The 16,926-nt window shown below is 41.0% G+C and overlaps 1 protein-coding gene across 1 annotated transcript in view; it reads left to right on the forward strand.

Moving 5' to 3' along the window:
- The window catches only part of Mthfs (methenyltetrahydrofolate synthetase), a 141,882-nt gene extending 125,693 nt beyond the window's left edge, over positions 1 to 16,189 (forward strand). The window contains exon 3 of the mRNA XM_040275125.2: positions 15,032 to 16,189. Within this exon, the coding sequence (XP_040131059.1) occupies positions 15,032 to 15,234 (203 nt within the window). The 3' untranslated portion in view covers positions 15,235 to 16,189. The remainder of the gene's footprint in view (positions 1 to 15,031) is intronic.
- The last annotated feature ends 737 nt before the right edge of the window (positions 16,190 to 16,926 follow it).

The following is a 16,926-nucleotide window of genomic DNA, read 5'->3' on the forward strand; positions in this document are numbered from 1 at the left end:
TTTAATAGTGTTCAACAGAGCGGTTTATGATCCATCTGTGTGGGACAAAGATCTGTAAACCAATTTCTGGGTTAAGAGTGATGACTTCAATTTTCTTGCTAACAGAGCTGTCTGGGTGTGGGATTTGATGGAGGGTTCATCTGAGGTTTAGATAGAATAGGACAGATACCAAGCATGCCCATAATTCTGGGGCCAGAAGCTGAAAGAGCTAAGTATGAGCCTGGGGCAAGGAGAGAGCCAGCAACTTGCAGGGCAGAATGAGCTGTGAGTTCTAGGGGCAGCACATGGGGAGGGTCTGATCAGGGGGTCAATTTAACAATTGGTCTTTCTGACTCTTGGTTTCTTCATCAATAAGACTGCTACTTGTTACTGCTCACATGCTATCCTGCTTAACTCGTGGTTGTTGAGAAACAATAAATAGCCAATGAAGGAAGATCCAAGTGAATAAATAATGTAGATGGAGACATTTGTTAATGATTAAGTGTTATGCAAATTAATGAATTACTTATTTGCATATATATTCAATGGCATTTGATGAATAGTCAGTGGGACAGATCTAGAGCTGGAAGCAAGGAAGTACCATAAATGCCAGGTGGTAAATTTTAAGATGCGGTCTACAAGCAGTGAGAAACCAGTGAGGGTTTCAGATTAGCCAAATGGCCTAATAAAAAATACCCTTTTAGGAGGTTAAGCTGGCAGCATGCAAAGACCATGACTCTATCAGTTTGGTTTTCTGAACTGCTCTTGAATTTGTTCCCTCCTTTCTAATTCTATAAATACTGCCATGATTCATACTTTCAAAGATCTCATGCAATAGTCTCCTGAATGATCTCCTTGCCTCTACTCTTGATTGCTTTGATTCATTCTCCATATACACCTAGGGAATTTTATCTAATCGTTTCTCGGTTCATTCACTCATTCATTCATCCATTCATTCATGCCTTTACACTGTGTTTATTGAGCCCTGTCATGCATGAGGCCTTGGGAACATGGCAGCAATGTGTGATGAAGTGCAGGTCTTTAGCACATTGCTGCTCCCTACCCCAATGCCTTAGCACGGCATACAACACCATTTTCATAGCCTGGACTTAGTTCTTCTCATCAGCCTCACAGTCTCTTCTCATCAGCCTCTGTTCTCTGCCTCCCAGTCTCTTGCATTCTGTTCTGAACTATGTGCTATAAAAGTGGTAGGGAGACTAAAGACTGGGTATAACTCTGCTTCAGAGCCTTGATAGTGAGGTGACCTTGGGTAAGTCACTTAGGTTCTCAGTTATTTGTAAAATGGGAATTGTGACATATTCTTTAAACAGCTACTGTAAAAATCCAATGAGTTAAGAACTACAAACTACTCAGGAAAGATGGTGGAATGAGATGGACCCCATAACCCTAGGTACATGTATGATTATGCGAATGGTGTGACTCTACTTCACGTGCAACCAGAGAAGTCAAAAATTCTGCTCCATTTGTGTACAATTAATTGAAGAGCTTTCTACTGTCATGTATAATTGAGTAAAACTAATACATAAAACATAATAATAAATAAATAAAATTTTATAAAAAAACAAAACTGATCAGTATACCATCCTTTACCAGTTGTGGGTATTTATTTATAAGTAACAGAAAACCTGACTATAGAGGCTTAAACAAGTAAGTGTATAATAAGAGACTTTAAGTAGTTTTTGATGTTGATTCAGTGACTCAAAAATGACAGGGCTGAATTTCTTGAACTTTCCCTCATGCTGCCCACCTTGTGGTCACAGATGGCTACTGCAGTCCCTTACTTCACATCCACGTGCAAGGTGGAAAGAAAGGAAAAGGGATGGTGCCTGCTATCAGGAAAGCAAAGCTTTCCTAGATCTTGGAAGGAAACTAGGAAACTTCTCATTAGATCATTCTGTACAGAAGTTTATTTCATGGTCTTCTCCAATTGCCAGGGGGTTGGCTTTTGGGGAAAAAGATTTTTCCAGATTGTTTGAGACACATTAAGATTTGTCACTTGGGGAAGAGTGCATTGCTACCATAAACAAATTTGTAGTTGTGCTAACAAGAAAGAAGAATAGCACTGAGTAGCAATTACTAGTGTTTTTCACGCTTTCCTCACCAAATGCCATGAATGCTCATGTCAAGCATTTGCATATAGTATTTGTGTTGTCCATGACACCTCCTTTTGGTGTTGTGCTTTTAAAGATATCATAAACAATTTTCCATTTTGCCACTTATCATCAATTATTTTTCCTAAGAGTAGGGTCTTGCTATGTTGCCAGGGCTGGGCCCTGAATTCCTGGGCTCAAGCCATCCTCCCTCACTCTGTCCTGAGTAGCTGGGACGATAATGCATATGCCACCTTGTCCAGTTACCATCACTCTTAAAGGAGACACAGGAATTTGTTAACTGGTTGCACAGTGGTTTATTTACTATTCCTCTATTATTGGATATTTATGTTGTTTCAAATTATTGTTATTATTTGAAAAGGGAATTTAGCTTTGTTAAGCTCATGTTCTGGGTCACATATGCTACAGAGATGTTCCCATTCACACATTCTGTGGGGTAGGTATTATTCTCATTTAACGAATGTGGAAATCTAGGTGCAGAAAAATTAGTTTGACCTATGACCTACAGCTAGTAAGTGGCAGAGTCAGGATACATATAGAAGATGATTTAACTATCTAACTTGGGCTTTTCATCGGAAACCACACTGAGATGGACATTCTGCACATTTAAAACTTCTTTAGAGACTCTCAGCTTCCCCATCTTAAAGGTGTGGTGGCTTACATTCCTCAACTGCCACCTTGACAGCCATCTCTGGAGCCAGTCTGTCAACTCCACGTAGGTGCATCCTACCCACTGCACCTCACACTCTGGGTTTCCCTGTTGAGAATGAGGTGTGAGACATCAGGGACCCTCTCAGCATCCACACACTTTGGAGGTATGAGGGAATTAATATCTCCTGGGACAAAACTTTGACCAATGGGAGATGAAAGCCACAGGATAGATTTTTTTGCCCTTCTTCCTGGGCCCCTGCTGGACTCTCTGCTTTAGTCATGGCAGTCATGGCCTGGAAGAGATCAAGCAATCAGTCTCTCTTAATATCAAACAATGGTCAGCTCAGGAAAAGACCCCCTTGTGTTGGTTCTTCCTTCTTTTCTGCTTCATTCCCCTCTTTCCTCCTTGATCCCATTTCCCTGATATTAAATTCTCTACTAAAGTTGTAGCACGTGTTTGTAATTTCAAGTCAGATTTCTGGGCAAACCAGGCTAAAACAGTGCAATTTTTTCATTATTTAGAGTGATTTACTGTGTCTAAAACGGTTCCTGCTGTGAGATTACTGAGGTAAAAAGCATAATAGTTCTATGGCTTTGAGAACATTAGAACAAATTTCAAATCTATGCACCCCTCCCCTTTAGCTCCTCTCATAGGAGACTATCTGTATGACTTTGAGGCAGACAGGCCCCCTCATTACCCAGCTGAGGGTGAAGCTAAGGTCATGTTGGCAGTGACTCATAGAAAAGGCTGTAAATAGGAACATTTATGACCACATTTATACAATCAAAGTTGGTTCAATGATAATGTATGGAAAAATATCATCTTTGCTGAAAAGGAATTTTAACCATTTGGCTATATGTTCCCTAGAGACAGAAAACTTAGGTACACAACCTCCAAGTGTGTGCTGGCCCTTGGTAATTGCTCTAATTACTTGTGAGCTAATTAGGGACCCTTATATATTCAGAAGTGAGATTTTCATCCTTCAGAATTTGCATTTCCAGCAAGCAGTTCATTCTCTATGCATCATGAGGTGAGTGTTCCCTGCTGATTTCCTTTCCTAGTGGATAAGTTGGGCTTACCCTGGGACAGTGATGATCAGAAGTCCATCAGGCAGAGCCCAAAGAAGCCAAGAAGAGGCAGCAGGCTCCTAGAGCTGACAGATGGGTCTGGAATCAATGTTCAGAAACCTGTACTTGGAGAGAGACTAAGAATTTGGACAGCTCTTTGCAGGGGCTGCTGTTGAGTTTCCTCAGTTACACTCACAGAATTTCCAGAAGAAACCCAATATCGGACAACTGACTGGGTAAGAAATGGTCTGTGCCTAGCCCTGAGTAGAGCCCAGAAAGAGCTTTCATTTGCTCAGGTGGGGCCTGCCAAGGTACATGGAGCAACAAACATGGTGGCATGGGGAGTTCATGCAGTCTGCAGTTTGATTGCTTCCTCTATGCTTCCCCCATTGACTTCTGCTTTGTAGCTCTAATTTCCTTTTGGTGACCTGATGTTTCAGGGTCTCCTAGTTCTCACCCTTCTAACTGTATCCCTGGGTTGTGGATTGCTTCCACCTTGTTGGGGGAAGAGAAGGAGAGGAGAAGGAAGGAATGGCCTCCTTTTACTGGCCAGCTTTGAGCAAAGAGGGTAGGTTACAGGATTGGAGGCTCCTCAGGGTGGGCCTGGCCATGTGTCCTCAGACAGACTTCCGTGCTCATGATGTAAGCCCTGTGATGCTGCCAGGGCCTGGAGAGTCTTGAAGTGTGAATTAGAATGGAATCAATATTTTAACTCCACTGAGGTTAGTAAACTCTGCCTAGTGTAAAGAAAACTAGATTTGGGTCCTAGGAGGCTTGGATTCCTAGTTCTGCTTCTTATTAACTATGTTATCTTATCCTCCCCTCACTTCCACCACAAATAACCCTCTGTATTAGTTTTCTTTTCTGCATAACAAATTATCCAAAATTTATCAGCTTAAAACAATATTTACTCTCCCTTCAATGTTCCTGTCCACTATTCTGTAGTTTTGTATGTTGGAACAAAAGGTAGTCTTGGCTGGGCGTTCAGACTTTTATTAGGCTGGAAACAAGGTGTCTGTTGGCCTGGCTCTGGGACCAAATTTGATTTTAAACTCCTTCAGTCTGTTGGTCGAATTCAGTTGTGTGTGTCTGTAAGTCTGAAATTTCTGTTTCCTTGTGGACTGTCAACCAAGGGTTTTCTCAGCCATTAAAGGATTCCTGAATTCCCTGGCTCATGGATTCCTCTATCTTCAAAGCCTGCAATAGTGTATCAAATGTTTCTCATGCTTCAGATATTTCTGACTTCAAATATTTTCTGCCCTCCACTTCTGCACTCAGTCACAGAAGGTTCTCTACTGCTAAGTGTTCACGTACCATTATATTATGGCATCTTGTCAACTCCCTTTTCTGGGGTCCATGTGCCATATAATATAACATAATCATGGTAGTGGTATTTCATCATGTTTATGGATTCCAGAGGACTAGGCTGGAATGTGTTTTGGAGGTTATTTTAGAACTTCTTCCTACTATAACCTCATTCAGAAATATCACAAATTCTATGTGAACAAAGTTGAAATTAATCAATTAGACATAATGTATTTCTACGAAATCAAAGATATTGGTCCATTTGTTTAACAATCAAGTACCTACAGTATCAGACACTGAATATAGTGGTCCCTGCTTTCAAGAAGTACACAGTCTAGTGTGGCCAGTGATTATGCAATGTTAAGGGGGCTGTTTATAATAGAGGTGGTTACAAAATATATTGGTGGCACTGAAAAAGGGATAACCAATTTGCTTTGGGCCATGTTGGGGGAGGTTATTCTTGGGGAAAAATGTGCTAAAAAGTTGATATTTTAGCTGGTTACTAAATTCTGTCTCTCTGAATTGCATTTGAGAAGTACAGTTTCCTCCAAAGATCTCAATTTCCTCACGAGTATTGTGAGCAGTTTAAAGAAGATGATCTCCTTTAAAAGAATTTCTAGAATAACCTCTCAAGCATGCTCCCTTTTGCTTCTATTGTCATTTGAATGTACAATTTCAGGCAAATGCATGTGAATTTGTAGGAAATGGCAGTGAAGATGGGTGGGGATCAAGAGGGCTAGATAATTCTGGAAATTGTATCTACCTCACCTTGTAGTGTCATATGGATTCCTCCATCTTGATTGATAGGGATGTCAGAGATGGAGTCTAGCACCAATTGGGATCTAATGGACCATGAAACTCAAATTTGCATAAATGATAAAGGCCTTATGGCTAGAAATCAGAAGTAGAGTGAGCTTGAGATCGACTTAATCCAGTGGCACACTTTGTATTTTCCAGCAATTCTCTTGGCTCAGTTTTTCTCAGGGTGACAACAGAGAAGTGCCCCAAATTTGGACCTAATGTGGGTATAGCAACATCCAATCAAAGAACCCCCTGAATCTCATTAGCCTCAGCTGGGTCAATCCTGAGGCCATAGGAAAACCTGATTTTATCAATGTCATCTTGGAAACTTAACCTATTCCTTGGTAGGGGGAATGAGAGCACCATGAATGTTTTAACCAATCAGGATGCACCTCTAAGCTGCTATGTCAGGGTAGGGGTGGAGATGCCTAGAAAGTCCACTTGGGCTTTAAGTCTTGTCCTCTCATCTCAGGAAACTTAGGTCTTTGCCCATGGGCAAGTAATTGATCCAAATTTGCTACGACACTAAGAATGGAACATTTATGTTGTGTGACTTCTTCAGGTATCAGAGTAGTACATGCAAAGGGCCTTGTTGAGAGGCATGGCTTGCCCCTGGGTACTGACTAATGCTGAAACATAGGGCAGGGTGGCAGTAGGTCAGCGTCTCCAATGAATCCCTGTGGCAGTGAATATATGGGATGAATCTCAGATATGATTTGAACAGTCTTTATAAAGAGGCTATATTCTTAGAGTGAAACAGATAAATGACACTCAGATAAAAGTACCTTTTCTCTTTAAGTGAAGCCTTCCTTCTATTCAGGCAAAAAAAAAAAAGAGTGCAGAGGCTTTGTTTCTCCATGCTGTGGCTCTGCACCATTGGTTCAGTCTCATTTTAGAGATGCAGGAATTTATAATTGGTTTTCCAATTGTCACCGAGGCACCTTAATGGCTTTTTACAAATTATTTGTTGTACGAACAACATTAATGGAAACCAAACTGAAAGAAATTAACCCATGCTCTGACCGGTGCCACAAATCAAGCTGTTCATATTTATTCATGCTTTGTTCAAGCTCTTACCTTTGTGCATACAAAATTTAATCATAGGACAGTCATCATTTGTATTGGCACATTCTGTGCTTCTTGTGAAATAGTTATAATTTTACTTTTTAATGGCTGTGGGGTCATAATTGATTTCTGAAAATGAGAATCAGTGACTGTCTTTGATACAGCTACTTCCTTACTCGCCCCTGTAACACACCCAGATTTAGAATTAGTCTGGGGTTAATTTTTCCTCCCTTCAGTTTTATTTTTGCAGAAAGAGTACTGCTTCCAGGTGAAGGGAGATTTGTTCTCCCAATGGGGGCATGGATTACATGTCTCCAGGGGAATACCTCCTACTTCTGCAAGAATTTTTTCCTTAATAATCTTACTATTTTAATTGCACATGTATATTTTTTGATCCTATTATTTAAGAGTTACATCCTGCGAAATTCCTGAAAGAGTTGTGTGGGTTAGAGATAGAGGTAGTGAAAATTCTAATTAAGAATTTGTCCTAATATAGAACTGAGTCCAGACTCAGGCTAAAGAAGTGAAGGAATAACAGATGCTGGGTACGAAGCTTAGGTACAACCTCAGACTCTTTCTTAACACTGTCTTCAGGTGCCCACTAAAAATCAATCATAGTTAACATGTGACGTTGCTAGAGTTTGGATCTGGAATATCACCCAAAGTTCTGTGTATTAAAGGAGTAGTTCCTAGCTTGGCCTATTGGAAGGTGGTGGAAACCTGTAAGAGGTGGGAGTTAGTGGGAGGTTTTGGGTCATGCCCTGGAAGGGAATTGTGGGACCCTCTGTCTCTTCTTTCCTCTCTTTTTTGCTTCCCACTCATTATGAGGTGAGCAGCGTTGCTCTACCATGTGCTCTCTGCCATGATGTGTTGCCTTGCCACAGGCCCAAAATCAATGGGACCAACCAACTGTGGACTGAAACCTCTAAAACTATATGCCCCAAATAACCCTTTTGTCTTGATAAGCTGACTTTGTAGGTGTTTGTTATGGCAACAGAAAACTAACACAGACATGAAATCTATTTATCTTCTCTGGCATTGTGAAAAGTACATGGAGCTAGAAATCAAGTGCATTCCAGCTTTGCCAATGGTTAGCCATGTGACCAGAGCCATTCAGAGACTCTTGCTGTGAGGACACTGAGAGGGGCACCTGTTAGGCTTATCTGGCTTTTCCATAGACTGGAGGCCCACTGAGTTCTGGAGGGTGTTTAGATAATTCATTTTACAAAAATGTCCAGTGAGCATCTTACAGTAGCACCACATCAGTAGGTTTCTATGGACAACTCATCTCCTTGAACCATTCGTGGGATTAAGAGAAGGATTAAACCTTATGACTGAGAACTTCAGAGAGTGTCCTACATAGTTACCACTTCCTTATTTTATTAATTGTACATCCTCGCCTTCTTGTTTCTCCTGCAACTCCCAATGGCAAGTGCTTCATCATCTGATGGCTGAGTTTTCCTCCAGAGTACATTGCTTTCCTTCCCTAGGGCCATGTGCCTTCTTGTGTCCATCACCTCATATTTAGCCTTGGTCTAAGATTTTCTTGACTCTGAAGTGAGTGCAATCCTCTCTGGCCTTGTGTGTTGGCAGGATTGGATGTGAGTGTGAATGCTTTAATTGGAGTTTCTCAGTGACGGCAAGATCCAGGACATTCTCATTTTTTTTTTTACATATTTATTTTTTAGTTGTAGTTGATGCAATACCTTTATTTTATTTATTTATTTTTATATGGTGCTGAGGATGGAACCCAGGGCCTTGCACATGCTAGGTGAGTGTTCTACCGCTGGGCCACAACCCCAGCCCGACATTCTTTTTTTCTGATAACCATTTTTTTAAATTAAAAAAGAAAGGAAAACTAAAGTAGGGTCGTGAAATTTTAGTCTATGTTTTATAAACAAATACAGCACAAAAGTATCCAATCACAAATCTATTTTGAAGAATTGATTCACATTCTCCATGGGTTCCATGATGGTCTAACATTCCACCACGAAGACATCTTCTCTCAGTCCTGGCAGAAAAACTGGTGACTCTTCTTCACCTCATCTGGAGATGACATTGTTCCTTTAAGAATGAGGATAGGCCTAGTGTTTCACCTAACAGGTCCTGGCTTGGACCTACATTCTGGTCTCACCTCTCTAGTGATGATGACACTGAAATTCTTCTTGTAAAGCCTAATATTTAATACTTGATCATTTCAATAATTTTTTTCCCTGGGGACTGGGGTTGTGGTACAGTGGCAGAGTGCTCGCCTAGCGCAGGTGAGGCACTGAATCAAAGCCTCAGAACCACATTAAATAAATAAATAGATAGATAGATAAACGAATAAATAAATGTATTGTGTCTATCTGTAACTAACCCAATTTTACCCCAAAGACTGAAAAAGGAATTTGCATTCCTTAGCATTACTTCAACTCAACTTAATTAGTATGAATCCAGATCTTCTTTCTGGGTCTGCTGACATCCCAAGGAACTCTTATATTAATTGAGAAAGGTTTGTCCAAATGATCCAGTATGGCTGGTGCCATCCTCAAATAGATTCTGTGTAACCTCATTTTTTCCCCCTGAAAGAACAGATCAATAGTTCAGTTTATCTCACTAAAGTGATCATCTTCATATTACTTTTTCTTTCTTCAGGATGTATTCTGTGTTCTTCAGTGTGCTGTAGATGATATCTTGGTGTGAGATGGGATGGCTTGTGGCATATCCAATCTTCCCATTGCTCCTTTGTAATATTCTAGTCTTCATCATTACCTCATATGTTGAGATGGGCAGGATCGATCTCTTCAAGTGTTTGTATCTCAAAACAAAGGCCACGATGGTTCTGTCACTTGAACAAATAGAAATCTAATTTGGGTTTCACAAATTCCTTGGGGGTAGATTTTACCTGCCATTGTGTTTCACATTTTGTTATGATTTGAACTATTAACTTTTTTTTTTCCCCAATGAGATTTTGGGATAATACACTGAGTTTGGGAATTATGTCAGTCAGGTTGGGTAAGGTTATGCTGCAGTAATAAATAACATGTGCATCTCATTTGCTTAAAAAATTCAAGGCTTATTTTTTTTCCTTGTGCTACATGTTCATCCCAGCTTGGTTGGGAAATTTTTTTCATGTCTCCTTCAGAAATGGAGGTTGATAGGGACCTTACCATCTATCTGTCACTGGTCATCATATCAGGAGGAAGAAAGGGAACATGATGAATTGAATGCTGAAGTTATTTGCTTTATTTTGTCTTGTTTTTATTTATCTTCATTTGGTTATAATTGAAGCATCATAAACTGCATCTATTCAAAGTGTAAAATTTGACACATTTTGACATGTGCATACAATTTTGACATTATCACCACAATTAAGAAGATGAAGATTTCCAATACCCCAAAAAACTTCCCTGATCCCCTTGGCATTCCATGCCTTCCTCCAACTCTGTCTTCAGGCTACCATTGACTTGCTTACTACTACTTTAGGTTGTTTTGCATATTCTAGAATTTTTAACATATGAAAGCATACAGCAGTAACTCTTTTTTCTATTGGCTTCTTTATTTAGCATAATGATTTAGAGAATCGCCTTGTTGTGTGTGTATTGATGGTCCCTTCCTTTTTATTGCCGTATAGTATTCCATCATGTAGCTATTCCACAATTATGTTTTGATTCATTTGCAGATGGAAATTTGGTTGGCTTCTAGTTTTTGGTTATCACAAATAAAGCTGATAAGAACTTTTGGGTGTAAGTTTTTGTGTAGACATATGCTTTTATTAACCTTGGATAAATTCCTAGGAGTGAAGGTTTTCCAAAGTGGTTGTACCATCTTACAGCCTCAGCAGTTTATGAGAGTTCCAGTTACTTCACATACTCATCAACACTTGGTATTGTTGATTCAAAAAATTTTAGCCATTCTAATAGGCGGGTAGTAGCATCTCATTCTAGTTTTACTTTGCATTTTCCCAAATGACTAATGATGGTGAGCATTTTTCATGTGTCTGTTGGCTGTGTTGTGACCTGGCTATTTCTCTGCTATGTCACATTGACAGAGTGATTTGAATTCACTTTTTTTCTAGTAAGGTGATTTAGTTAGGACAGGGTTTATGTCCTGTTATATCATTATCCTCTCCGTGTCTGATTTATTTTGTCTGAACCAGTTTCATTCTCTCTCTCCACACCTATACCAAATTTATGAGCTCCCAGTCCTCTCTCATTCTCCCAGTCCCTGTACCCCCAGACTCTCTCTAGACTCCGCTTTCTGCTCTCGTCCTGTCTGACTGACATGAAGAGTAGATCCTTTACTTGGACTTGACTTTTCCTTCTTTGCCTGCCTCCCTTTTCCATCAGAATTTTGGGGGCTGGGATTCTGGATCTTGGTACTCTTTTAACCCAAATTTACACCATGCCCCATTTCAGGGTGAACCCTTTCCTGCTTTGACCCTCTCCCTGTCCTAGGAGATGCCATCCCTAGCCAGAAACCTGAACAGTCTACTCTCTCGGGCACCCAGACAGCATTGTAAAGAAAGTAAAATTAGGCAGGACAATTTGTAGTGTGTAAGGAATTCATGTGAAAACTACAGTGACATAAAATCCATTCTGTTCAACTAAAGAAAAATTAACTAGCCATGTCCACTTGAAGTTCCTCCCAGATCCCTGGCCAAGAATGCCCTCTCTTCTAGCATCTATCAGTGTGAGACTGAAAATCAGTGCAAGTTTCCAAGGTTATGGCAGATTCTGGATGATCCTGGTAAACAACTGACAAGATGAATCAGTGCATGTTCTGGCAGGAGGATAAAGGCGGACATTGAGCCTTGCTCTAGATCTACAGACCCAGGCACTGTAGTGAGAAGAGCCTGTTAAGTAAAGGGTAGGGTTTCAGAGGAGGCTAGGATATGGGCAGGTGACAAAACTAAAACTCAGAGACAAAGCCTCAAGCCACAAGGACAATTCAAGACACGCAGGTGGGGTTGAGAATCCAAGCAGAGGCCACCGACAAGGGATGGCATTGCTTCCAGGTAAGGCACGCAGGGCTGGTGACGCCACAGGGTCCTCAGGTGGTGGTTTAGGCAGACACATTGACATTGACTCTGCAAGCTGGGGAGGATGGGGGCAGCGTTGAGCTGTTCCAGCTGTGGGGGCTGATGAATGAGTGGAGGGCAGAATGTGACAAAGGACGTCATGTGTCGACTTATTTATAGAGGACTAAAAATGAAAATCTCTTCCAGATGCAAATGTTCACACTCCTACTAAAGAACCCAAGGAAGGAAGCAGAACAATCCAGTTTATGGAGGAGATTCTTCCTAAAGGACTTAAAATGTGTTATCTCATTCATGGGAGTCATGGATGAAATCTGTTGTATTTCTGGACCTTTCCAGGCATGGCCACCCTGCTGTGTGGACAGAGCCTCTATAGGAACTTGGACCTGGGGGGGGGGGGACAGCCTGCATTAGGTGATGGCAGGGAGGGTGGAGGGTCTACCCAGCCACAGGCAGTGGAGGAATAGTGTTAGCACGTGAAACACAGCCGCCCTTCCCTTGTCAGTGTGAGTGTACCTGGGGATCTTGTTACAACATGGTTTTTGATTCTGTACATCTAGGGCAAGGCTCAAAATTCTGTATTTCTGACAAGTTCCCACGTGATGTCTGTTGCTATTGGTTAATGGACTGTATTCTGGATAGTGAGGAAATACTATGTTCAAAGTGTGGCTGTAGAAATGGACGCATTCAGGCAAAAAAACCCCCCCAAAAACAAAAACAGTTGTCAGAGAGTAAAAGGGGTGATAGGGGTGTTTGCACAGGTGGTGGAGAATAGAGCAGGGGGAAGAGGCAGATGACATTTAGCTAGAGACACCCAGTGTGGTTTGCCTGAATGGGATTCTGTTAGGGGGACTGATGTGGTGTGGAAAGAACCCAGGCTCTGGAGTCAGGTGGACTTGGGTTTGATTGCTGGGACAGCTCAGTAATAGCTGTTTAACCTAGACTGGTTTAGTTAGTGTCTCTGGGCATGCGTTTACACCCTGGTTCAACCATTACTGGATTTTGTATTAAATGACTTCTCATGTGGCAAAGATGGATCTGCCCTATAGGTTGTCACTGTGGTCTGAGGGGCCTAGCTACAGGGAAGGAGTATAGGAAATATAGGGACTGCTGAGAATGGGGCACGTCTCTTGATACCCGTTGGAGAGGGGACAGGTGAACTCAGAGGAAACAGAAGGAGCAAGGCCAAACCCTCAAGACCAGACTGGCATATGAGGGGACCATTGTTCTTGAGAATGAAGAGATAATTCCATAGCAAAAAGAAACAGGCCCCAGGGCAGTGTCAATTCACCAGCTGAGAGGTTCGGATTTTAGTGTCATGTGGGAAGCACATTTTTCTGGGATCCTTCTTGCCCAAGGTCAGACTCAGGGTGGTGCCATGGCAGAGCATGAGCCAAGGACTGGGGTCCACAGACCTTTCTAAGGGAGGAGAGAGACTAAGTTAGGGAGCAGGCCTGTCTGTCTCCAGAGCAGGCTGCCAGCAGAAAGGCCACTAGACCGGCTACTGGATAGCCCAGGGATGGGCCTTGCTGCTCCTTCCTATCACTATGGCTTGTAAATTCTGGAATTAATCTGAAGTGATAGTCTTCTAAGGTCGTTAAAAGTCAGTTTTTGTTTTCTTTCTCTTTTCTCTCTCTCTTCTCATTAATCCTTTAGCCCACTGTAATTTCTCTTTTGGTTCTAATGATTCAGCACGGGAAAAGCTTTCTACTTGTTAAATCTAATAGGCACTTTTCAATATTTACACCATTTGACCTCCTGGAGCCCGCTGGAGTTTGTCACTTCTGTGCTGGCTTCCTTGAAATCATTTTCTCATGGCTCATTGCCTGTGCTGCTAGGGAGCTTCATCCCAGTCATGTTCACTGGCTGCTCTTTTTCCAGCTCCCCTTTCCATGTTGGGGTTCTCCAGTGCTCTCTTCTTCATCTTTACTCACACACACACACACACACACACACACACACACACACACACACTACATTTTGTTTATCTGTTCATCTGTCATTGGAAACTTGCTTCCATCTTTTGGCTACTGTGAATGACACTGCTATGAACATGAGTATGCATACCAATAACTCTTTGAGACCTTGCTTTCAATTCTTTGGATATATAATCAGAAGTGAAATCGCTGGACCACCTGATTTTTAAACCAAAAAAAGAAGAGGAAGAGAAACAGGAAGAATAAAAAAAGGAGTGCTGTGGGCCAAGTAACTGGGAAATGTGGAGGTGGAAGTCGGGTCAGTTGTATCCAGGACCTCCGATGGTGCTGTCACGGTGTGTTTCTCTTTTCGAGCCTCAACTTTTTCCTCTGCATGCTGACTTATTCTGCAGAAATAATCTTTGCATATGAAGGGAAAATGGACTTATGCAGGCCTCAGATTCTCCATCTCTGGGGATTTCCAGTATAGATGGAGACTATTACTCCTAAAACTGTATGTCAGTCCTATATCAGCAAGAAGCTAACCTACTGAGAATATCAGAGAAGCAGATAGAGAGAGCTTTGTTCTTGGTGATATGCTTGAACTACTTGCCCAAACCAGGCCTCACTTCTTCCAGACGTCTTGCAATATATGATAATTACATGTCTTTAGTGCTTAAGCCTCTGTTATACGTTGCTCCTTACAGGAAATACATGATAGCTGTTATGCTGGATTACCACAATAAAACCTCCCCTCCAAAAGAGAGAAGGAGAAACAAAATCCTGTGGTCCCTGATCCTGCCTGTGTGGGGAAAGCAGCAGTCCCCCGCTCTGTCAGTGGAGTGATTCATCAGTCCTTTTCATTTTTGCCCAGAATGCAAGTGTAATTGTAGCAGAATTTTTTTTTTTTTTTTTACAGTGGGAGACTATGAAGGAAAGGCTAAGTAAATCTCAAGAGATTTCAGCCCTAACCTCTTAAATCTACTGGATCAATATCAGTGACTACCTATCTCCAGCCTTCTTATCACACAAGAAAAATATTAAATCTAGGTTTCACTTTGTCTTAACCACAGATTTCGCTTTTTCCCCCCCAGATATGGCTGTCTTTGAAAAAGCAACAGACCTGGATGGAAGCCTTCACCCTGGCAGCACAACCATGGATGGTGCACCCACCTACATGTGCCAGCAGGGGGCGCTGGAGAGGATTCTCCTTTCTATGGCTCCACCTGCATCTCGGTCTCCTTCTCCGTCAGGCTCCTTGCTTTCCTCCCATGAGGCCCTGCCACATTTATCTTGAAGTGGGGAATTTGGCCTTTTTGCTTCCAAAGACAAGTTATTATCTGATAACTGATGGTGTCTTATTAATGACCCCAGGCAAAATGATCTTTCTGGAAAAAGATGAGTCTTTCTCATTCCACTTTCAGACAAGGCAGCAGGAATTGAAACTTGACCTTTTCTTGAAGAGGTGAAGGGGCCAGCACATGACAATATACCATTCCAAGCAGTGTGTGTGTGTGTGTGTGTGTGTGAGTGTGTGTGTGTGTGAGAGAGTGTGTGAGTGTGTGTGTGTGTGAGTGTGTGTGTGAGTGTGTGTGAGAGTGTGTGTGAGTGTGTGTGTGAGTGTGTGTGTGAGAGAGTGTGTGTGTGAGTGTGTGTGTGTGAGTGTGAGTGTGTGTGAGTGTGTGAGTGTGTGTGAGTGTGTGAATGTGTGTGTGTGTGTGAGAGAGAGAGAGAGAATTCATTTTGTTAAATTAACTTATTTTAAGTTTTTAATTAACCAAAATGTTGCAAGAATAGAAGGAAGAATATTCATATTAACCCCCTTGGCCCATATTCTCCCATTATTAATCTCTTACCACATTTGTCTTATTCTCTCTCTAAATGACTTGCCCCATATATGACTATCTGTGTACATATGTAGATATCTCTTTTTTTGTGTGTAAATGATTTGTCTTTATAACCCTGATATTTTAGAAGGTTTAGGCTTGTAACTTTGAATGATAGTCTCAATTTGATTTGTTTGCGGCTTTCTCATGATTATATTTGGGTTGTGTGTTTTTTGTTTTTGCAGAAACAACATATAGGATCCTGTGTTCTCAGTTCTTCATACAAGGAGGCACATGTCAATTTATTTCATAACTTAAGTGTTAACTTTTATCACTGGTTAGGATGGCTTCTACCAGTGTATTCATAGTAATGGTAATGAATAAGCACTTTGTGCTTGGTGATTAAAATGTGGAGACTCTTGAGAATTTGTAATTATCTTCTTCCTCGTCAAAACTTCATTCACTGGTTTTTATATCTACCAAAGATTCTTGCTTGAATCTATTCTTACTGCCATGTCGATCAATTGGTGATCTTTCTAATTCCACAATTTCTTCTACATTTATTAATTAGCATTCTACTACACAGTATAATGTATTTATTTATTGAATTGCATACATTTATCTGTTTATTTATATTAATATAGATTCATAGATTCTTATTTTTTCAATATTTCTTTTTTTCTTTCTTTTTAAATTGATTTTATTTTTTTAAATACATGACAGCGGAATGCATTACAATTCTTATTACACATATAGACACACAGTTTTTCATATCTTTATATATAAAGTATATTCATGCCAATTCACGTCTTTATCCATATAGTTTTTTTGCATTACAATTCTTATTACACATGTATACCACAATTTTTCATATCTCTGTATATAAAGTATGTTGACACCCAATTCGTGTCTTCATACATGTATTTTATATAATGATGTCCATCACATTCCACCATCCTTGCTAATCCCCTTCCCTCTCTCTTCCCCTCCCTCCCCTCTGCCCTATCTAGAATTCATCTCTTCCTCCCATGCTCCCCCTCCCTATCCCCTTATATCAGAGAAAACATTCTTGATGCCCAAATATTTCTGGTTTTGGCCAGTAGGAGGCTTTCCTGCTGGCTTCAGTGTCCTTTTGATAGGCTTCCATTATTCCTTGAGTGCTT

This window comes from Ictidomys tridecemlineatus, chromosome 5 (assembly GCF_052094955.1).
Source record: "Ictidomys tridecemlineatus isolate mIctTri1 chromosome 5, mIctTri1.hap1, whole genome shotgun sequence".
NCBI classification, from domain to species: Eukaryota; Metazoa; Chordata; class Mammalia; order Rodentia; family Sciuridae; genus Ictidomys; species Ictidomys tridecemlineatus.